The sequence below is a fragment of the Acipenser ruthenus genome, chromosome 4 (assembly GCF_902713425.1).
Source record: "Acipenser ruthenus chromosome 4, fAciRut3.2 maternal haplotype, whole genome shotgun sequence".
Lineage (NCBI taxonomy): Eukaryota > Metazoa > Chordata > Actinopteri > Acipenseriformes > Acipenseridae > Acipenser > Acipenser ruthenus.
This window is the reverse complement of record NC_081192.1, coordinates 9,465,965-9,490,281: the sequence shown is the minus strand read 5'-3', so window position 1 is coordinate 9,490,281 and position 24,317 is coordinate 9,465,965. Positions and strand designations below refer to the sequence as shown.

The 24,317-nt window shown below is 35.8% G+C and overlaps 1 protein-coding gene across 2 annotated transcripts in view; it reads left to right on the top strand.

Moving 5' to 3' along the window:
• Window positions 1-24,317, top strand: part of LOC117400232 (aryl hydrocarbon receptor-like) — a 109,462-nt gene that overhangs the window by 2,694 nt on the left and 82,451 nt on the right. For both annotated transcript variants that reach the window (XM_033999848.3, XM_033999847.3), the window contains exon 2: window positions 11,562-11,746. In XM_033999848.3, the coding sequence (XP_033855739.3) occupies window positions 11,562-11,746 (185 nt within the window). The remainder of the gene's footprint in view (window positions 1-11,561; window positions 11,747-24,317) is intronic.

Here is a 24,317-nt window from a genome sequence, read left to right as displayed (position 1 = left end):
TTGTACATATTCACATCTCAGTAAACCAAACCTTTTGTGTGCATATTGTAGACTAGACAGCAGTAGTAATTTATAAAAAGGTACAGCTAATTTATATGGCGTATCAAAAGGGTTGCCAGAATAATAGTGCATCATCATCTTTACTGTAAGTCGGATTTGTGTACAAAATCAGTACACTGTAGATACCTCAACCTTAAGCCTTACCCAAAGATTAAACCACAACCTCAACTGAAAACCTCTATCTGATTCAATATTTAACCAAATGTACAGAATTACAGTACAGTGGTACAGTGCCTTGCGAAAGTATTCGGCCCCCTTGAACTTTGCGACCTTTTGCCACATTTCAGGCTTCAAACATAAAGATATGAAACTGTAATTTTTTGTGAAGAATCAACAACAAGTGGGACACAATCATGAAGTGGAACGAAATTTATTGGATATTTCAAACTTTTTTAACAAATAAAAAACTGAAAAATTGGGCGTGCAAAATTATTCAGCCCCCTTAAGTTAATACTTTGTAGCGCCACCTTTTGCTGCGATTACAGCTGTAAGTCGCTTGGGGTATGTCTCTATCAGTTTTGCACATCGAGAGACTGACATTTTTGCCCATTCCTCCTTGCAAAACAGCTCGAGCTCAGTGAGGTTGGATGGAGAGCATTTGTGAACAGCAGTTTTCAGTTCTTTCCACAGATTCTCGATTGGATTCAGGTCTGGACTTTGACTTGGCCATTCTAACACCTGGATATGTTTATTTGTGAACCATTCCATTGTAGATTTTGCTTTATGTTTTGGATCATTGTCTTGTTGGAAGACAAATCTCCGTCCCAGTCTCAGGTCTTTTGCAGACTCCATCAGGTTTTCTTCCAGAATGGTCCTGTATTTGGCTCCATCCATCTTCCCATCAATTTTAACCATCTTCCCTGTCCCTGCTGAAGAAAAGCAGGCCCAAACCATGATGCTGCCACCACCATGTTTGACAGTGGGGATGGTGTGTTCAGGGTGATGAGCTGTGTTGCTTTTACGCCAAACATAACGTTTTGCATTGTTGCCAAAAAGTTCGATTTTGGTTTCATCTGACCAGAGCACCTTCTTCCACATGTTTGGTGTGTCTCCCAGGTGGCTTGTGGCAAACTGTAAACAACACTTTTTATGGATATCTTTAAGAAATGGCTTTCTTCTTGCCACTCTTCCATAAAGGCCAGATTTGTGCAGTATACGACTGATTGTTGTCCTATGGACAGAGTCTCCCACCTCAGCTGTAGATCTCTGCAGTTCATCCAGAGTGATCATGGGCCTCTTGGCTGCATCTCTGATCAGTCTTCTCCTTGTATGAGCTGAAAGTTCAGAGGGACGGCCAGGTCTTGGTAGATTTGCAGTGGTCTGATACTCCTTCCATTTCAATATTATCGCTTGCACAGTGCTCCTTGGGATGTTTAAAGCTTGGGAAATCTTTTTGTATCCAAATCCGGCTTTAAACTTCTCCACAACAGTATCTCGGACCTGCCTGGTGTGTTCCTTGTTCTTCATGATGCTCTCTGCGCTTTAAACGGACCTCTGAGACTATCACAGTGCAGGTGCATTTATACAGAGACTTGATTACACACAGGTGGATTCTATTTATCATCATTAGTCATTTAGGTCAACATTGGATCATTCAGAGATCCTCACTGAACTTCTGGAGAGAGTTTGCTGCACTGAAAGTAAAGGGGCTGAATAATTTTGCACGCCCAATTTTTCAGTTTTTTATTTGTTAAAAAAGTTTGAAATATCCAATAAATTTCGTTCCACTTCATGATTGTGTCCCACTTGTTGTTGATTCTTCACAAAAAATTACAGTTTCATATCTTTATGTTTGAAGCCTGAAATGTGGCAAAAGGTCGCAAAGTTCAAGGGGGCCGAATACTTTCGCAAGGCACTGTATATAGTTTTAGCAAATTGAATCCGATTTTAAATATTTTGAATATGTTTTTTCTGTTCAGTCCTAAATAATTATTGTAAATACTGGTCAATGAAAAATCAGTAAATAAATACATAAATAAAAATAGTGCTGGGACGAACACAGGATTTTCATGTTCGGATATTAGCTCATAATTTAAATATTCGTTTGAATATTCATTCGTTTTTCAAAAAATAGTAGAAACCATTATATTGGTCTGTACACAGGCAAATAGCATAGCGGCAAGGGGCGTGGCCGTGGCCCTGTGGGGGTGCGCCTTTTATTTTACAGTAAGACCTTTTAAAATAGAAAAAATATCCCAGGAGTAAAGAATACGTTGTGTAGGGCTTACTTTACCCCAATGAATTAACTACAAAACAAAGAATACCAACACATTTTTTTTCATTCCTTGCCATTGCCATTTCTTCACAGTAAACAATGGCCATCAACACGTTTTCATAAAGTAATAACATGAGGTTTACTTGTGCCTTTTTGTATCTGTAAAAGCAAACAAAAACTGAAATTTAACTTTAACACTTCAAATAAAACAAACATGGAAACGTTGTAAAGTGAAGAGGAAAAAAAACTCACCATTTTGGTTCTCGTTTTTACATCCACGTAACAGAAAGTCGCTAAATAAAAATAATTAAAAAAAAATAAAAATAAACACCTGCCTAATGTGTAAAATAGTCTGAATACCCCAAACTATCATATAGTAGGTCTATATTTAAATCAGAAAGTATTTATTGAAACCACCTTGTGCTCAACTAAGTAATGGAACTAATGCAGTTCCTTGTTGAAATGTATTTTGTTTTATCCTTAAGTTCTACAAGAATGCAACCATATCTGTCATCTAAGCATTTGATATGCCATCAGTACGGTTAACCAGGTTATGTTACATTGGTGCAAATTCAGTGGTATGAAATTATGGTCTTATGTCTTCAGTTGTTGACTGAGATTTTGGTAACTAACAAATCACACACATATAAAGACAGTGATTTTTTAAAAAGTAACGTGTGCCACAATATTATTAAATCCTGCATTGTATGACCTTATAAATTTGTAAGGTTACAACCACAACCGAGCTGTTTTGAAAATGAAAGCTAATTCCACCACGGGTACCGCTACATTTTAAAAGATACATTCAACGTGTTATAACTGGCATTAGTTAGCAATGTGTGTTTTATATATAACATTTTGTGTTAAAGCTCATGTTTCGCTAGTTAAACAGGAGAAGTACGCAAGGTTGTGCTAATCTATTATAAAAAGAAAACAGATAGATAAATTAATGCACCTCAAGATTGTAGTTTGTCTGTTATTCGTACTGATGAAACAAGGAAGACTTGGATCATGTTAACGTTATAGCTAGCTATTTGCTCCTGTTTTTTTTTTTTTCGTAGTCAGAATTGATAAAGTAATAATTATCTACCTAATTTGTATTCATTTTTTAGTGTGGGTGAAACCAGAGTTAACATTATAACAAAATAATCTCCATGACAGATTAATTTAGCATTTTATAGACACTGAATAAACTTAATATCCTGTTAGAGCATTGCCTGTTATTTTATAAAATTGTAATGTTTAACAGTTATTTAATTTTACTGTAAAATAAACTTCATACCTTTAAATTGCGTCCACGTTGTTCTGTAGTACTGTAGGTATTTGTACTGCACTGTCCAGTACAATTTGCATTGTGGGCCTCGCGCGTATCTACATGGGGCGGTACAAACCTCAGTCATCTATCAGGAAGCTCTATTAGCAATGGTTTCCCGCTTTATGAAAGATACTAATAATGTACATGTTTAAAAAAAATATCTATATATATAGATAGATAGATAGATAGAGATATAGATATATATATATATATATATATAGATATATATATATAGATATATATTTTTATACCAGTATTTTTGTATGTGTTCATGCAGGGTCTGTCATATATTGCAGTGTAAGGTATCAGAAAAATGCTACTGCATAAAAAACTAGTAGCAAATTAAGAGTTTTGTGTCGCAAAATGATATCAAATATATGTTAACTTCAAGCCTTAATATGCAGTCTATATAAAAATCACTACACAACGTTTTCAGGAAGTTGGGTATTGCAGACCTGTCAACTCTCTCGTATTCACAGGGAGTCTCTCGTATTTTGGACACTTCTCCTGGACATTCTCCTGGGACAGTTTTTCACCCATATTTTGCTGAAACCTCTACTGTTAAATCCCCTTAGTCAGCAAACCTTTAATGTCTGCAAACTTCATGGCCGGTGTGTAGTTTCACAACAGCATGTTGAAACTACTTTTTATGTGTGTGTATATATATATATATATATATAAGTACATGTTGTAAGTAAAGTATTTATATAACGTACCTAACTTCATGAGATTGCTGGGCTTGAATCTTTGCTACCAGGTCAACAAGGAATGTTGTCATTTTGCGCATTGAAAGTAGCTGATGGCAAAGTTACTGGTTCTTTTGTTTACGTTTTTTTCACTTTCTGAATGTTTGTAGATAAATGGTGTCTCAATTTTGCAGGGTTAAGAGTTTGACACACAAAATGACGAGCGCTAGTTCCACTAACAGGAATGTCCCGCTCCAGGAACCTACTACTCTACATAACCCTCTGTTTAAGCTGACGTACTTCTGTTCTGTTGCTTCCGAAGTCCTGGCCTTCCAGTGACTCTGGGTCGTTCTGACGGTCCTGGCTGGGCAAGCGCCTTCGCAGGCCCCGTCTTGCAGTTAAAGGGTTTCGTAGTAGTAGCTCCTGCAGAGCGGATGCTTTCCTCCTTGATGTAAATAAACACGCTCGTCTGTGTGTCCATGGCATTGCAGTCGCCCCGAGCTGTGGTGCAGCCGCGTTTTTGAGCTCTGCGCAGCATCCCAGGGCATGCCCACCAGCCAATCTGGACCTCCCGATCAGCTTAGCACAGGGCGAGCCTCCCGCTCAGCTGGTCGCTTAGCAACAATGTCTCCGCTGCGCGTCACAGCTGATTTCTCCCAGGCACACACACACACACACACACACACACACACACACACACACACACACACTACACGAACCAGCGACAGGGCTCCCTGTGACAACTTGATTTAAAAATAAATAAATAAATAATTGATTTAAAACCATTTTATATAGTCTTTCACTACCAATTTTATATAGTTTCTTAAGGAAAAGACATGAAAAGTATGTTTTAAAAACCTTTTATTAACACACTAGCATCTTAAACTCTTACTGTCTGTGCACCAAAGTTTATATTAAGGCCTAATTTAATTGAAATTATTAAGCACTTGTAGTTCTCTTATCAAGTAATTCAAGTGAATAAACATTGTCCAGTCTTGCATGTTACCCCTGTCTGCTAAAGATCTTTCTGGAACCTCTTTACTTATAAACAGAAAATAAGCTCTTTGATGTTTAGTTGTTTTAGAAATTAATTTGTAGACAAACATAATGTCTCAGGCCTATATGACCCGATTATATTTATCCATGTAGCTTTGCATACATTAAGAAAATGCTTTCACAAAGGAACAGATCCCATCAGTACGTCCCCTTTAATACCGTCAACCATGACCCCTTGTTTAACGAGTGCAACCACGCCTCCAATCTGCGGATACCACACCGTTTCCCTTCCAGGTCGATGATTTAGTGTATCGTAGCTCCGCCCCCTTTCTAGATGGCAGACTTCCATCTATCCCTGGGAATGAATTGTCAGGACATCCAGTCCAGGGTATTCTGTTCCCTTTACACAGCGCCCTCACAGGTCAGGAGGGAGATCTAACACTAAGAATCATTCGATCATTGTCACAGTAATTAACAACTTTTTCTGAGTTTAATTTTGTTTAAAGGGACGTCACCTGATTAAAAATAAAACCTGAAAACTTCAAGCTCTACTTGTGTGTGTGTTCGCATTTACTTTTTCTAAAATACTTGTTTTATTTCTTAGCAATATGGACCTTTGTTAATATGGGGCATAACACATTATTTGAAAATAAAATACAGTGCATGGTGGAATATTATCGTATTAATTTCCACTGTTCATTGCGTTTCTAGGAACTGTAGCCAAACTATTTTAATAGTAATAGTGTGTGTACGCATTATGTCCGACTAAACATAAAATGGTACTTCAGTGTGGAGGCTTTGTGCTGGACTAATTAAAACTGGATTTTTGAGTGTGGTTCTTGAATGGTTATGTAGTGTGGACAGGGCCTATAAGTAAATATCCGTAATAATGCTGTGTATGGGTATTTAAAATTTTGGGCAGGCACAACTTTGGCTTGGCTTTTCGTGTTTTGAGTAATTGTGATGTTATTGACTTAATCTTGCTTTTCACGTTGATAGTCGCATATGTTATATATTATGGAGTAACTGGAAATGTTAACATTTAAATGTAAATGGGTTGTATTTAACAAAACAAACATCAAGGGAATTAGAGACTTCTATTTGGGCATAAACTTCTATACTCTCACTGCTTTGATGATATGCTGTGTAAATGAGTGGCTTTGTTTCAATCAACTCTTAAACTGAGACATTTTGTTCGCGAAGCATGCCTTCTATTGGTTCTTGCTAACATTTTAAATACAAACATGTTGGCATAGTGCCATTTCTACTACTTTTCAGCTTGTGCAATTAGAACCTTTTAAAGTCTTTGGGTCATGACTGTATGTCTGCAAATGTAGTTTTCTGCTCCACAGCTATGGATTCCTACACTAGAAACGTCCTCTCTGCACTTTTGGTGTACCTGATATCAAGAACAACAATGAAGCCCTACTACAACAAAGCTGATATACTCATTTATTGTGATGAACTGGAGTTTATTTTGCAATCTTTGGAATGTGTTAGTGAATTACCGGTAGCTAGAAATTACATTTGTGGCACATGCAAGTAAACTCTAAAGCATGTCATACTTACATTTTTATAGGCAAACATATAGTTGATCCCATGTTACTAATATGCTGTACTTGTTGTAATGAATCTGCAATTTGGTGTTTCATATACATGTAATTAAACAAGATGTTTTAAGTTGCTCTATATAGGGTTAGAACAATAATCGATAATCACAAGAATTTTTTTTGCAGCGATTAATTTTATCGCGTTGAAAAATTATTAATAATCAGAATTATCTATACTTTCACTGGTGTGTGAGTGTCGTTCTGTACTATCCAAGTGGGGACCTGTATCATGCTGTGCTATCCAAATGGGAACTATAATGTGGGGTGCATTCATATAAAGGATTATGAACCTGGTGAAGTTTTATATTGATAGAACCATGAAAACACAGCAGCCTAATTACTATAACTATGTTATATCAGTTACCTACAATGTACTTACATAGTGTACTTACATTGCACAAACACACACAGCAGTGTGTGAGCGTCGTTTTGTATTATCCAAATGGGGACTTATGTCGCTCCATACTGTCTAAGTGGGGACTCCAGTGCACATGGTGTCTGAACAAAGACATATGTTCCTCTATCAGAATTTGGGCTTGAAAACCAAATGATTAGTTGTTTTCACGAAAAAAAAAAAAATCATCAGGGTGTACATTTTTATGAACATTTAAACATGTTATGTCCTAGTCAGAATGTTTAAACAATCTCTCTCTAGATACATGAACACACACACACTTCATAATGCTTTTCACATACTGACTACTGACATCCCTGATTTTTTTTTTTCTCTGAGCATATACTCTCTAAATAAGCAAACACTGTTTTAACACAACAACGACTTACAAACTACAGAAGTATAGAAAAAACAAATCCCCTATTCACAGGACAGCACTTATTCTATTTAGAATTAGATGAGCATTTGTGTTTTTCTACATTACTACTGCTTAGTCTTGATTTGAAATGGTAGCAATGTACTAACATAGTGTAATGATTCCCTATATAAATAATTGAGACCTGTATCTTAATGACAGATTTCATGGCACTGGGTAAATTTAAATTTAACAGAATGCACAGGGTTTGCAGTTTTGAAAGTCTGGAAAAAGTATGGAATTTTGAGAATTTGTGGTACCTTTGTAAGCACAGCCCACATGAACCTCTCAGAACTACATTTCCCATCATCCTCCTGCTCACTGGTAAAACCATCTCAGTTACATATGTAAGCAGAAGGATGATGGCAAATGTAGTTCTGAGAGGTCCATGTGGGCTGTGCTTACAAAGGTACCACGAAATGTTCCAGTCAGGACACTGCACTCTGATTGGGTATCATATTGTTGCTAATAAAACAATTAATACTCCTCTCCCTACACCGAAACCATAAACCTAAGATCAGTATCCTATACTGCAGCCATTACACATCTAAAGTAGTTCATGTTTGGCAGTGAATAGGCGTTTTTGTTACTTTAACCCTTTGCAGTCCATTTATTAAGTGCGCGTCAGGCACATCAGGTCCAATTTATTTTCACATGCGCAGTTCATTTTAGACGCGCTGTTTAAAAGTATTTTTTTTTCCACAGTCAAACGGGTTTAAAAGGCCCTGCATATCAACAAAGCACTCACTAGGCATCTCCAGCCCCGCCCCACCCTTTCGTTCACTATCGCTTTCACATATGCTAAGAAATAAATAATAATAATAATAATAGTCGTACATACCGATCAATCATCTCCTGATCACTCGTTTTATCACCAAACTCCTCAATAATGCAATCCAAGTAATTATTTTATTACTATAACATCTCAAAAAAGCTCTGCAAATGTCCGTGATAGTCTCTGTGCGGTGATGCAGTATCAACCAGCTGTTTCCTTGTGACAATGTCGGACAGAGTCCGACAATGGACCGGATAGGAATAATTGCAGTGTTGGACCAGGTCCGACATAGGACCACAAAGGGTTTTGCCGGGGCGTATCCTCATGAAGATAGCCCCGGCACATGTAAACACAATAAAATAAAAAGGTCCTTATGTGCCCTTTAATGCTGACCTATTGCCAGAGTGCTCACTCTGCGTCCCGCCTGCAGATATCAGTCAACAGTGATTTGCGAGTTTGTGTTTTGATTGACAATCCGGCAATACTACCTTGCTACGATTTTTTTTTCTAATCCCAATGGAGTAGACGGCACCAATATATATATTTTTTTACGTCTAGTCATTAAAGTGGGCTCAGAAAAAAACAAAATGGACTTGGGGCTGGGCTGGGCCTGGGTGCAGTTGCATCCCTTGCACCCCCTGAAGCTGGCCCTTATCAGTTTGATATAGGTTTCGACCTCTGTCTCGATTTCATGCCTGTCGCGCAGCAGCAAATTCACACACCCAGACGCTACTCTGTCACAAGCATTAATACCCTGTATCTTTCTAAACAAGGGATTTAGGGGAACTCGCTAGTAAAAGCTGAATCTCAAAACAATAATATAGTACAGTAATTGTTATAGCTGTGCATAATGATATTTGAAACCAGCATCATTTATCTGCCTTTTTACATATCCACCCTTACTCTGGTCCCATTGCAGTCGGATACATGATAGATTACTGTATATTATTTTGTAATTACTTTTCATAGACACATATAAGTAACTTTTATTTGCTCCTTAAATCTATATAAATCTGGACACCTAAAATCATAAAAAAAGAACATTTATACACTTATTTTGAGTTTTGGGGCCATATTAAGGCACATATTTAGGCCCAGGATATGCAGGATTTAGACCCTTGCAAAACCCTGAAATTCATTTTCGTCAGTTGTTACCAATTCTGTGGATGCTGAAAGAAGTGTTTCATCATATGGACACATTTTCACAGAGCAACTTCAATCTTCACTGACGATGCTTTTTAATAGCAAAATAGAATGCACAAGAACTGATAATGGATTTTATTGTTGTCTTTCTTGCAAACATAAGTAACTTCTTATGGGCTTCTTATGAATAGCATTTTTTTTGTACATTATATTCAAAAAACATAACAAAACAAAGAAAAAATAAATAAACACAGCTTACATATTTTACAGAATCTATGAAATGCCCAGATTCCAATACATGGTTATAATATCTATAGTGTTCAGGGATCAGTGCCAGAAAAAGGAAATCCCCCCCCCAAAAAAACAACAATATCTTATCTTCTGTTGACAAAATATACATTTGTGCCTGATGAGATTCAGATATCAAGAAATGTATTTATTTATGTATTTATTTATTTTACAATATGATTTGCATACATGTGTTCTGGTAATTTAAAACCTATAAATAATGTATTTACAGTTATGAGTTCTCTGAAATAATATTGAAAACAAAACTTTCCTTTTAAAATCCTGTTATACGTATTCACAGGGATGTAAGGGTGAGATAAATGTCAGTAGCCATCTACAGCGTTATTAATCTGCTAATACCTAATTTGTAGTAAAGGGATGACCAATTCAAATGGTTAAATACACCCCGGGGAATTACGCAATTATGCGCCCGCGTAATTTTACGCATAAAACGTATGATCAAGCATTGCCGCATAATAACCCTTAAGATCATTAAAAATGGTCCATCAGTGATACTCAGAGTGGGCAGCCCGCAATTAAGTTCTTGAAATGCGTACGGATTTTCAACCCCAGAAGAGTTCCTGTAATGTCTCATGTCAAGGAGGATTCCGCTTCAATTCCTGGCTTCAGTGCCATTCCAGAAGAGGAGTTTGCTTTGTATACCGGGAAGGTGGCGCTCGACGCGATCCAGCGCGCTGAACAGTCAGGGGGAATTGACATCGCCATGTTTTGGTCAGCAACATCTGACCGACTCCCGAATATAAAAACATTAGCTTTTAGATACATGCTGTAACAAACACAGCTGATGCTGAGCGCAGCAACGCGCTGTACAACCTTGTTCTCTGATCGAAGGCGTTCTCTTTCGGAGGACACACTAAAAGAGCCGGTTTTCCGTTACTTCAATCTTGCAATGTAAAAAGACTTCACGTCAACATAAAATCATTTTGATTAGTCTTTGATGCTTTATTTAATTTTTACCTGCTGTGCTATGGTAGTATGAGAAGTACTTGTGAGCATCTAATTCACAGCAGGGTAATTTTGCTGAAAAGTCCTTATTTTCCTTATTTAACAACTGCATTTAGTTTTAAAATTTACTCCTGATGGGTCACTTTTTCTTGTTCAAGGAATGATAAAGCAGTTGATTCTGTGATACAAATGTGCTGTGTGCTATATAAATACAAAATACCTGTACATATTTCTAAAGAAGGTTAAAATAATGTTATATTTAATTCAATTTGTAAACAAATAATACAAAGGATTTAATGTTGCATAATTTTGCATAATTTTGTATTTTTCCTTGCATAATTTTGTTTTTTCCTGTGCATAATTCCCTGGGGTGTAGTTAAAGTATCATAATGGGATGATTTGTTTAACGATTTCTCATGACGTGGCTTACTGTGGAGACTATATTGACATCTTGTGGCTGTAGGACTAAATTGCAGGTTATTAGACAAGTCGTGTGAAACACAAGCCCCTAATTTAAAAAGACGAGAAAGCTATATTTGTACTTAACAATAACCAACACTATATATTTATTTAGTAACCATTACCTGCTGTGCTGTAACCTGTACAATATAAAACATTTGTTAAAGGTCTTAATTTGCATTTTTGTTCTCTGTTTATGTAAAAAATTAACACTGCTGCTGATGTATTTCACCCCTCAGTGCAAAGCCATCACTTCCTGAAGCCAAGTCCAACCCATCCAAGAGGCATCGAGACCGGTTGAATACAGAGCTTGAGCGGCTGGCCAGCCTTCTGCCCTTCCCCCAGGATGTTATCTCCAAACTGGACAAACTCTCAGTACTGCGGCTGAGTGTCAGTTACCTGAGAGCCAAAAGCTTCTTCAGTGGTAAGTCATGACAAGGCTTGCCGTTTGTTCATATCTGTGTGGGAATTTTATAGTTTACCTATTTAAACCTTGAGACAGTCACCAGGATCACTTTAAAAGACCCCTGAACCACTATGCAGTGAAGTTAGTGAAATTTATGATTCTGGTTGGGATTATTATTCATTAAGGGTATTGCCACAGATTTCACTTTAATCTGAGTGGATTTACGCCCAGCAGTACTTAAATTCACATTTGTTGAATGTGAACCTAAGGAGTTGCTAGCTGAAATGGATTAGAATATATAAGCAGCAGTAGGTCCAGTGATGATGATGATGATGACGATGATGATGATAATAATAAAAAAAACAATAGTAATTGTACATGCAGTCCGGCTAAGAGAACACCCCTTGGGAAGCAAGCAAAGTGTTCTCTTAGGCGAAGTGTTCTCCAAGACAGAGTTGACCAACCAGTATGAATCAATAAAAAAATAAATATTTATTACTTGTCATGACGCACGTGCATCAACATATGAAATTAACAGAATAAGTAAGAGAGAAGCAATAGGCAAGTGTATGTTAATAAACTATAATAATATAGTAACAGACAAACTAATGTTAATAAACACTGTCAAACTAAATTAACACAGCACCCCTACACATGTTAAAAAAATGCAGCAGCAGCAGCAGCAGCTTTAGATTCATTATGAATACCTTTACAGGAGCAATATTCAAGACATGCACCCAATTATTTAACAGAATGGTGAAGCAACTTACCAGAATGGCAAACACCAAATTGCTCAGTGACTTGTGTCTGATTGAGGTTTTTTCAGGGGCTCAGATAATTAGATTATTCTACCGGGGATGCTTTGTTTTTAGATTTGACTGTTACTGGTATTGTATGCGAGTGTAGTTTTAATGGTTGAATCTATCAAGTAAAAATTCTTTGGACATTAACAGATCAATTCATTAAACTGAAGACCACACTTCAATGGTCAGATTTAAAGAAAAAAAAAGTTCTTTATATGAGATGATTTATTTCAAGTGGTAAATATGAATGGTCTGTGCACATATTTGTAATCTGTGCTGGAGGCCCCCTTTTATTATGAATACAGTAAGCTAAACTGAGGGAAATACTGTGTGAATAACAGGATGCAAACAGGGGGTGTGCTGATTCCTGCGGAAAGTACAATATAAATGTGTAATCACATGATCTTGTTTGAAAAGGAAGCCCGAGTTGTGCTGCAACAATAGATATGTTTCAAAGAAAATAAATGCACTTGATCCCTGTTTGAATAAACCGAAAGAATGTAATCATATACTCATGAATTTAGCTCAATATACCACACAAGGGACTTATGTTAATGATACACTAGTGGTGTTGATGAAACCAGATTCTCCACACAGTGGAGGGATTTCAGTTGCTGGGATGCCTGGATATTCTCAATATGTTATAATCTTTGTTCAGCGCTCTGGGATGCTTTGACGTGAAGGGCACTATATAAAAATACATTTGTATTGTATTTATTTATTGACAGTCAATCATTGCAGTCTAATTAATTAATAACAAATACAGATGTGATGTACTGAAACATAGTTTACCACAATATATATATATATATATATATATATATATATATATATATATATATATATATATATATATATATATAATCAGTTACAATGGGGTAACATTATATTTAATACATGCCTGAAAGGAATATAAAAATGCACAGGGAGATGTTCTGTTTATACATTAATAACAGAGAAGACTGTATGTTGGAAGGAATACATCCAATGGGCTTTGTGCTTGCCTATTCCAGCACATCCATATCTACTGAAAAGTGGGAAGAAATGACCCAGATACAGCTATGACTAAAAATTGTTTGTTAGAATTTGTAATATGTGTGTGTGTGTGTGTATATATATATATATATATATATATAAACTATTGTACCTGAGTGGGGGTAGAGTGTCTGGTGGGATTATATTGACCAAAGCCAAAGGCTGAGGACATTTATATCAACACAAGGGGACAATAGCTTTGCACACAACCTGAAATATCCAGTTCATGTATGTTTTTTTAAACGTTTAAACACTGCTTTATCTGCATCCAGTCTCTGAACAGCAGTGCAGAACTCTTGCAGAAGGCAGTTCAGGTCTTGAGGTTTGGATTTCTCTGTCTGTTTTATTGGAGTGGATATATTGCTTAATATGGCGGTAGAGGTTTTTGTTGGAACTGTCTTTTTCTTTATAATTTGTTGAATTTCATCTTCAGAAATTGCTATTGTGAGACTTTGTTCCTCCTCGCCATTATTGTCTAATCATTACCCAGTCGGGAATTTTTGTTATATTAAGTCGCATTGTCTGGCTTGCATTATCTTTTGATACTCCAATTAAGAAGCAGGCATTTATTGTGCTCCTGTCTGTCTCTTTGTATTGAAACAATGATTCCACACATGAAAGTACTGTTTTTACAGTGCCTGTTGATTTGAACAAAGTCTAATCCTATATTTTTGAGCTGTAGTGGTTTTTATCTGATGTCCCTGCCCCCCCTCCTGTCTTAAAGAGAAATATATACATTACTGTGCAAAAGTTTTAGGCAGGTGTGAAAAAATGCTGTAAAGTAAGAATGCTTTCAAAAATAGACATGTTAATAGTTTATATTTATCAATTAACAAAATGCAAAGTGAGTGAACAGAAGAAAAATCTACATCAAATCAATATTTGGTGTGACCACCCTTTGCCTTCAAAACAGCATCAATTCTTCTAGGTACACTTGCACACAGTTTTTGAAGGAACTCGGCAGGTAGGTTGGCCCAAACATCTTGGAGAACTAACCACAGTTCTTCTGTGGATTTAGGCAGCCTCAGTTGCTTCTCTCTCTTCATGTAATCCCAGACAGACTCGATGATGTTGAGATCAGGGCTCTGTGGGGGCCATACCATCACTTCCAGGACTCCTTGTTCTTCTTTACGCTGAAGATAGTTCTTAATGACTTTCGCTGTATGTTTGGGGTCGTTGTCATGCTGCAGAATAAATTTGGGGCCAATCAGATGCCTCCCTGATGGTATTGCATGATGGATAAGTATCTGCCTGTACTTCTCAGCATTGAGGAGACCATTAATTCTGACCAAATCCCCAACTCCATTTGCAGAAATGCAGCCCCAAACTTGCAAGGAACCTCCACCATGCTTCACTGTTGCCTGCAGACACTCATTCGTGTACCGCTCTCCAGCCCTTGGGCGAACAAACTGCCTTCTGCTACAGCCAAATATTTGAAATTTTGACTCATCAAAATTTAATTAAATCAAGGGAAGTAATGTTAAAACTTTACAATGCATTAGTAAGACCTCACCTAGAATATTGTGTTCAGTTCTGGTAACCTCGTTACAAAAAGGATATTGCTGCTCTAGAAAGAGTGCAAAGAAGACCAACCAGAATTATCCCGGGATTAAAAGGCATGTCGTATGCAGACAGGCTAAAAGAATTGAATCTATTCAGTCTACGATGCAATCTGATTCAAACATTCAAAATCCTAAAAGGTATAGACAATGTCGACCCAACGGACCTTTTTGACCTGAGAAAAGAAACAAGGAGTTGTTTTTTTCTTTAATCTGGCTGTTCTGCCTCTTCATAAATCTCATTTTAATATCACAGACATTTAGCCATGCATATACTTAAGGCTTGATAAGTCTTAAAATGCATGGCTAATGAGCGGCGGAGCGCATGGCACGGCAGAACGCATTTTGGCAGTGCTAACTCGGCCTTAACTTGCCAAAAGTGTCATGATACATACGGGGCAATTTTAAGCACTATGGCATTAATGTCGTTGCAAACGCTTGATACATGACCTTCATGGTATACACATAATCAGAATGATTAAACAAATAATCCATAAAATTGTTTATTTTATTTTTGAATGGCAGTCACACACAACCTAACAAAAGACTCTACTATTAGCTTGCTGAGCACATTGACACAGTTTTGTACTTAAAAAATAAATAAAGGAAAACTGGTGAAAATCTCAATTTTCTCAGGATGTCTTGTAGTCCAAATGTAGTTCCCCAAGACATTTTTAGTTTTTTTGTTCTACTTGTTTCCTCAGAATGTGAACTAAACTGCGAAATGTTTACTTCCTAGTTAGGTTATCTTGTATAGTTTGTTTCCTGTGTGCAAAAGGACCGAGTCCAGCTGTTCACATTGAGGTTTAGCAAGCGAAACAGACTCTGTGTGTTTGCCAAACAGACCGAGACCACCTCTATAGCTGGACTCGGTACGGTTTGTTTCCCAAGCAGACTTTGTTGTTCAAACTACACACCTAACGTACCGAGTGCAGCCCAAACCCTCTAAACACAGTGTTAACACAGCCTAAGATTATCTTTCTCACACTTTTTAATATGCTTTTTCTAGATTATTAAACTGCCACTGTCACTAGACCTACTACTACCTATATATCATAAACCATTTCAGCAACTGTAGCAACTCCTTACTTTCAATTTTATGGAAACTCCTTGGGTTCACAGTCAACTCGTCCCAAAAGTAGGTTGGCCGAAGCACTGTTGAACGGAAGTCAACTCGGATTAAGGTGAAATCGGAGGTAAGATCATTGATAAATAATAATCACAACCAGAATCATGATTTCACTGACCTTTGCGTAACAAAGACAGCAAGCACATTTCAAGTTATGCACTGCCTAATAATAATAGTAATAGTAATAATAATAATAATAATAATAATAATAATAAATGTTGTGTTTTGGTGGGTAGTAAAATTGTGTCTTTGTTTAGTGTTTGCTGTCCAATAGATGTGAAGTGAGTTTTCATTACGGTAACTCAAAATGATAAAGCTGGTACTTGATTTGAAATTTGATTCACAGTTTATGCTATGACGTAGCAGTGGGCATTGCCTGTCTGACAGAAGCCTAGTAGAACTGGAAGCTGATTGGTTGATGGTACTGAATATAATGAATTTTCTAATTTTAAAATAACCATTTGAATTGCCCTGATTATTATTTATTATTTTTGCCCTGGTGGTGGTTCACTAAATTGGATTTGGTAAAAATCATAATAAAAATAAATACATAGAAAAACTGTACTATAGTTCCTTGACAGTTAAATTGCTTAATTAATTGGATCCCACTACTTCTGTTTGTGGCACAGAGATGGTTTTTAACATCATGTCACAGAAGAGGTTGGCTTTGTGGTGACCCTTTGATGGTTTCATGGGTCAAAGGATAACAATAATGTTTCAGAGGTAGTGGTGACATCAGCCTGTAGACGTTGGGCCTTGAAACTGGAACATAGAACATTCATTTTCTTTACACTGATTCTGCATTTGACATTTTTCGGCGTTGTGGTGTTTTTTTTATGAAAGTCATAATAATACTGCAAGCATACTACACTAAACGTAACTCTTTATATATGTACAAATATATAGATTGAACATGCTGTACCTAAAAACATGCTTATATGGAGAGTAAGTATTCAGAAAGAAGTAGTTAGGTTTCCTGCATAATCTTTATTTAATATCTTTACGATAGACAGTTGTATTCCAGGTATCCATTTTTTTTTTTTTTTTTAATCTGTCTGAACTCAGTGAGACTAAATGTTATCTTGTAGGTAACTGTCTGGACTTGTATGCGTTGCACAGACTAGGTGGTTTTCCTCCTCAGACATTCCACTTCCTGTTGGTGAGATTAAAGGTTATATTTGGGCAGAAGTGTAGAAGCATTTGCAATTACATGCAGGCTTTTCACTGTGAAATGAAGCGACGCATTACGGTACTAAAAATATACATAGTGGAGATGTTTGTGTGTACAGGAAATGGTACCTTGTAACATACAATAAATAATGTCATATTATTATGTTTATTGATTCTGTAAAATACTATGAAGCCAAAGATATAATTATATATATATATATATATATATATATATATATATATATATATATATATATATATATATATATATATATAGTGGTAATTTGCCTATTTTTCATTTTTGATGTATTTAAAATAAAAAAAAATAAAACCATATCAACCATGTTTTAAATACACTTATTTATACCACAGTTATGTCTAATGTTTCCATCTAATTTGTTTACTTTGTGTATTGCTGATATAATTCTTAATACAAACCATTAGGAAATATAAGGGACCGTATATATATTTTCCCTGACTAAAATAAATAACATACCGGTATATTATTATTATTAGGGTTGTCAGTTAATGGCAGTTAACTCCTGCAATTAACGCATACATTTTTTTTGGAGATACGTTTTTTTAAAAGCACGTTAATCACACTCCTCTGTCTTGTCCCTCTTAGCATACAGTCGAGTGCATGCCAGGATTGAATGAGTGCAGTCATCGTTTGAATATAAAATTAGTCACAGAACCGCATTATGTAGCACTGCACTCAAACTGAAGGACTTGTGAATGGGAAGTTTATTTAACAAAAAAAAAAAAAACCTTTGGCTGTTTGTTGCATAGAAAGAGGGTCATTTGTCAAAGTGAGTTCCAGTATCACAGAAGTGCATCTAGTCTTCTGTACCACCTGCATGCTAAACATGCTTTCACTTCTTAAAATACACTTTCTAGTAGTTCTTCTGCTACAGACAAGAACATTACAACACGTGAAACCCATCAGTTTCGACACACTTTTAGAAATGCAGGATCGCTGCAAACCCATGAATCAAGCTCAGTATGATACCATAACCAGTGCTGTTGCAAAGTAGATAGCTACTGACTGCAGACCCATTAACATTGTAGCTTTGTTTTTTTTCCAATAACTACATTTATTTTAAACAATATTATTTACAATTATGGAGATATAGCCGTTACTCTGTGAACTGTATTTTTTATTTAGGCGATTTACAAGATGATGATAATAATAATAATAATAATAATAATAATAATAATAATAATAATAATAATAGTAATAAATAATAATCGCATCTGTAATACAACAAACTTAAATGAGATGGATGCAGTAATTGTGTCACTTAAATATGCGACTTTTCTAGAGGTAAAAAAATGTAATCACGATTTTAATTTTTGTAATTGCTTGACAGCCCTAATTATTATAAATATTTTAAATTCATACAGTATATTTCATCACAGTTTACTGCACCATATTCCCCTTTTGGATATTCAATACTCACTGTGTTAACTAATTTGATACAATCTGCCATTTTCCAAGCCCACTGCAGTGCTTGGGTGGACCAGCAAGGACATGTTGGCACCAACATCAGAGAAAAAAAATGGCAATGAGTATAGTGAAATGTGTCCATAAATTATGACTTTACTTGCCAGACACTCATCTGTGGCTAGCTTTATTTTTTCAGAGCCTCATGAAATATAGTATCTTTTTCGCTTTTTTTGGTTTATTCAAAGCGAGATATAAATACATGTTTTCATTCATCATTGTTATGCTTTGGCAGTTATGATTTTCTGAACATTTTAATTTAATGGAAAGCATATTGCTGTGCTACAGTAGAAGCAAAGGAATGCCATTATTTCTAGGTCTAGCACAAAGCAGCTGTCACAATCTATTACTCCTCTTATGGAAATGTGCAAAGGAAATCTTGGTGTATTCGGGAGTATTTTGAAATAAACGAGCAGCAGAAAGAAATGCTGTATATAAATATAAGGACACAATGCTGTTGTTGTATGGTACAAAGTCAACAGACCTTTGCGGTATGTTCTCATGATAAGTTTTGAGTATCTTGCTTTGGGTTCTCTTATTTAAGTGTCTGATTCAGTGGTTAGTTTAGAGGTCTTGCACAACTAGAAAATCTTTGGAATGGAATCCAAACTGGAACAGCACTTGCACTGTTGATGTAAAACATGTAACAATGGTTTGACAAACAGACAGATGGCTCAAAATACCCCATATACTGCTCTGTTCAGTAACCTAAAGAACTTTGTCTCGTCTCTTCAGTGAGGATAATGACTTTGCTGCTGTACTAGTGCAAATATGAGTTTATTAATGTTCAATGTTATAGTAGCTACTTCTTGTTTTTCCTGACACACCAATTTAGCAAAACTCTCAGAAGTGGATGACTTCCACGAAGAAACTTCCATGAAATGCCTATACACTATATGAAACAGCCATTAGTACACCAGATATTGTCCAATATGACGAGAAACAATAATTTCATTATTCATCTGTGAGTCAGACTAAAAGAGATTATTGAACAAGACAGAAAGGCTCTTCATGCCTGGAAACAGTTCCCATTGTCCTGTGACTCTCACAATGTCATGAACAAAGAGCAATGCTACATGAAAGCAAGCAAACAACAGTGTCATACATCTTTCAAATATATAGTACTGTCCCAGATTCGTTTGCTAATGTGTAGCTAGTTTGATAAGTGTTGCATTAGACTGGAATAGGTGAATCATGTTAAAAGGTAAAATAACATATGCAGACATGCTCATACATCTTAAACAGGTTCTCAAATGATTGCTTTGATTTACCTTAGTTATATCATGTGTTTTCCGTATCATGGCAGAATACTTTTCCAATTTTATTTTTTTCCCCACAATTCACGGCTCATAAATCAGTTAGTGAATGTATTTCTCAACTTTTACATGACATTTTTGGTTGTAAAGTGCTTTGGGATGGCTTGCCATGAATATATACAAATGAATTGATTGATTGATTGATTGATGCACCATCCTGCAACTCAGCAAGCACTCTTTAGTGTTGTCTGTGTAAGGTAATGCCTGTAGGTTACAGAATACAGTCGTCACATTACTCTCTATATACTACAAAGCCTCATTCAGAAAAATGGCAAGTCCTGGAAATCTGTGAATGGATTGCTAAAAATGCTAAACTTAATCCTGTGTGACACAGCACTGGAACACTTGGCTTGACTGGAAACTTTTGTTTTGTTTTGGGAATTTTAGATGTTTATGTTTCAATTTTACATGTAGTCAATGACCAAGCCAGCTCTGTTACAGACTTCTGGGAATGGAAAGAATTCCGATGTAATGCTTCTTGACAGCACACTTGATATTTATAAATTCTTGGGTAGATAGCCTCGAGTCTGATGAAAGATGCTGGAATGGACTAGCTCTTGTACTGGTTCCAGTTTTTTTATTGGCCGAGAGCTTGTCATGCAAGAAAATTCCACAATATAATTTTCGACTAAATTATTTGGTTTTGTGTGTGAACATTTAAAAAATATAGTCTGAAAATCTGAAACACAGTCCCTCCCCACCCACCCATTTTATGAACGGAATGTTTTTTATTTTAACTTTTTCCTTTAAACTGCTTTTTACTAATATTTAGGCTAGCATAGCTAAAAAATGATAATATAATTCTATACAATGAACATCTGTTACAAATTCTGTTCCCCTATCTTCATAAATCTGTTTCTTAAACTGGAATAACTGTGCTTGCAGGCAAAATCAACACATTTCAATATTTTTTTTAACTGAAAGTATACAGCGTTGTTTTCTTTGTTTGTTGTTTAATTAAAGGACAATGCTACCAGAATGTATTTTTCAAATGTGTTGCAGCAGTAATCATGTTTTTATAATTTTAAAACAAGACCTGATATTTTTTGATTTTTATGCTGTAATAGGAGAAACTTTGCGACAAGGCCACATAGACTGTCAACTTTCTTTCTTTTTGTAGGATTCATTAATTTATCCACGTAGTTCATAGTTATTTAGTTACACAGTTGGTGCACTATTTAGTTTGGTAAGTATCTTTAAATTCCAAGCTTGCAAACAAACCTTTCTACCATCAAGCCTTTTAATACAGCAGTAATGCCTTATTTTATATATATATATATATATATATATATATATATATATATATATATATATATATATATATATATATATATATATATATATTATATAATATATAATGTTACAGAAAAAGTCAGAATTTGGTCTTAAGTTTTACCGTAAATGTCAGCATTTGCCAAATAAGGTGGTACATGTCTGAAATTGTCAAATGGGCTTGTAATGATAATAATCAAATTATTTATCGATTGGGACCCCACGATTCCATGAAATTAAAAACTCGTCTTGTATATATTAACTTACTGTCAAGAATGTAATTTGTGTTGTTGCTTCTAAAAGTTATGGAGAATATGCATCTGTGAACAAATACAGGAAGATGATGCAGAGATCAAGAGTAACCTGCTTTGTTAATGTATTTTATACATATTATTTTGTTTCAAATCAGTCCCAACTGTAGCCGTCTGTGCGAAACTAATAATATTTAACATTACTACGTTGTCATGTGCCGCTGTTTCAAAATTTATTATTATTATTTTTTAACTTTATTGTTAAAAAATAATAATTGTAGCTTGACGTATATGAGCCAATGAAACATTGCAGGTTGTACAAAATAATTTGCCACCAGTAGAATGCAAAATTATTGTACACGATCTGCTGCAGTAATTATTGTAGATTTTTTTAATTAATTTTGGACACTCGCAAAATGTTCACACGCTTAACAATATGTTTATTAATACCCATTTTTGTCATTTTGTCTGTGATCACAGGCCACAGACTGTCGTAGAACAGCAGACCACTGACAGTGACACTGTGAAATCTTTCCAAAGACGATAAATTACAAACATTACAATAATGTACAGTAGACATAAGGGTTGATAAGATGGCATATAAAGCAGAGAAGACAACTTCAGCAATGAGTATGGAAAAATAAATGTTTCTTTACTCACCGTTACATCAGTGGTACAAATTTTCTGATGCAGTAAAGATCGGATAGTTGTTTGTAATCCAGAAATACAGGTTTATATTCCAATATGGTCATGCCATAACAATTATTTACATGTTTTGTATCCTGATGATGCACACAAAATAATTAATCTCTATATAATTTTAAAAGTGAGTGCAGATATTTTGACCATAGGTTTCTGTCAAAAATAGTAATGTAACTGTAACTTACTTACTCGTTAGGTAAGCAAGGAAATGAAGAAACAGACAAGCCACAGTGCACAAAACTATTTCCTCTGAGTGGTGGTTCAATAGCAGTTGTTTTGTCCCCATCTGTGTTTTAGGTGTGTGAGAGGGGAGGGATTTGGACTGACCGTCAGGTGCATGCGGGAGCCTGTAGGTGGTTCGTATTCTCCGTGTATTCCCACGCTGTCAGGCAATGTGTTATGACTGGACTCAGCTGTGAGGAAATCGGCTGACGTTCTGTCATTGGCTGGGGGGTGGGACTACAGTGCGCGCCACAAACTACATCATTGTTTTGGTGAACGGATTTCGTGGTGAAGTCCCCTCGTACAAACCGCATCCTGGAGCAAAATACGGCACTCTATTATTATTATTATTATTATTATTATTATTATTATTATTATTATTATTATTATTATTATCTTCACCAAAACTTTTAACTGCTTCTGTTTTAAAATTTGCTCCTTCGTGTCAACCAAGATGGTGGACTGACGCAATTTTTCAAAAACTTTTCAAAAACGGCTGAACTGATTGTTCTGAAACTTTGCATATGTCATCAGCAACCAAACCCTCTTCAAGTTTGCGAAGCAGAAGTTGTTGCAATAAATTTTACTATCAAAATGCCTGCCACCAGATTCACCAAAATGCGCCCAAACGTCAAACTGCTTCCGTTTGCAAGCTGTTGAACTAACTACCTCTTGGCAGGCATCATCCTCGGGATAGTGGAATTCAAATATGGCAAAATGGTGTTCTTTTGTAAAACAAGATGGCCACCAGACCTACATTTTCTTCTTAAATTTAAAACCGCTTCAGTTGAAAAACGGTTTATTTGATTAACTCAAAGTTGACAAGCATCATCCCTGTGTCAATACAAATGACTTTTTCAAAAATGTGCTTAAACCAATATGGCCACCTGACGCATTTCTTTAAAAATCTTCGGTCAAATGTAAAACTAGCTTATGACTCCTTTACAAAGTGCAGATAGGTTAATGGTTACTGTGGAACACATATAGGAAACCATATTTGCTCTATCCAGAAATTACTTTGCCTGCAACCTTTGACCTCTCCTTAAGTTAAAATGTAAAACTACTTAATAACTCCTTACAGAGTGTATATAATTTAATGGTTAGTATAGAACACATATAGGAAGCCATATCCAAAAATCACCTTGCCTGTGACCTTTTGACCTCTCTGTCAAATGTAAAATTAGCTTCTATCTCCTTACAGTGCACATAGGGTTATAGTTACTATACAACACATTTAGAAACCCATATGTGCTCTATTCAGAAATTACCTTGATTGTGACCTTGTGACCTCTCTTTAAGGTTAAATGTAAAATTAGCTTATAACTCCTTACAGTGTGTAGATAGGGTCATGGTTACTATGGTGTTTAAAGTTATAAAGCATTGTGAGAATGAACTAATGCCGTATTTTGAATTGAAACTGCTCCATAATACTGGTAAATATCATATGGATGATACTGAAATTGAAGAATGGAACTATGAAAAAGACCTAGGAGTTTATGTTGACTCAGAAATGTCTTCATCTAGACAATGTGGGGAAGCTATAAAAAGGCCAACAAGGTGCTCAGATATTTTGTGAGAAGTGTTGAATTTAAGTCAAGGTAAGTAATGTTAAAACTTTACAATGCA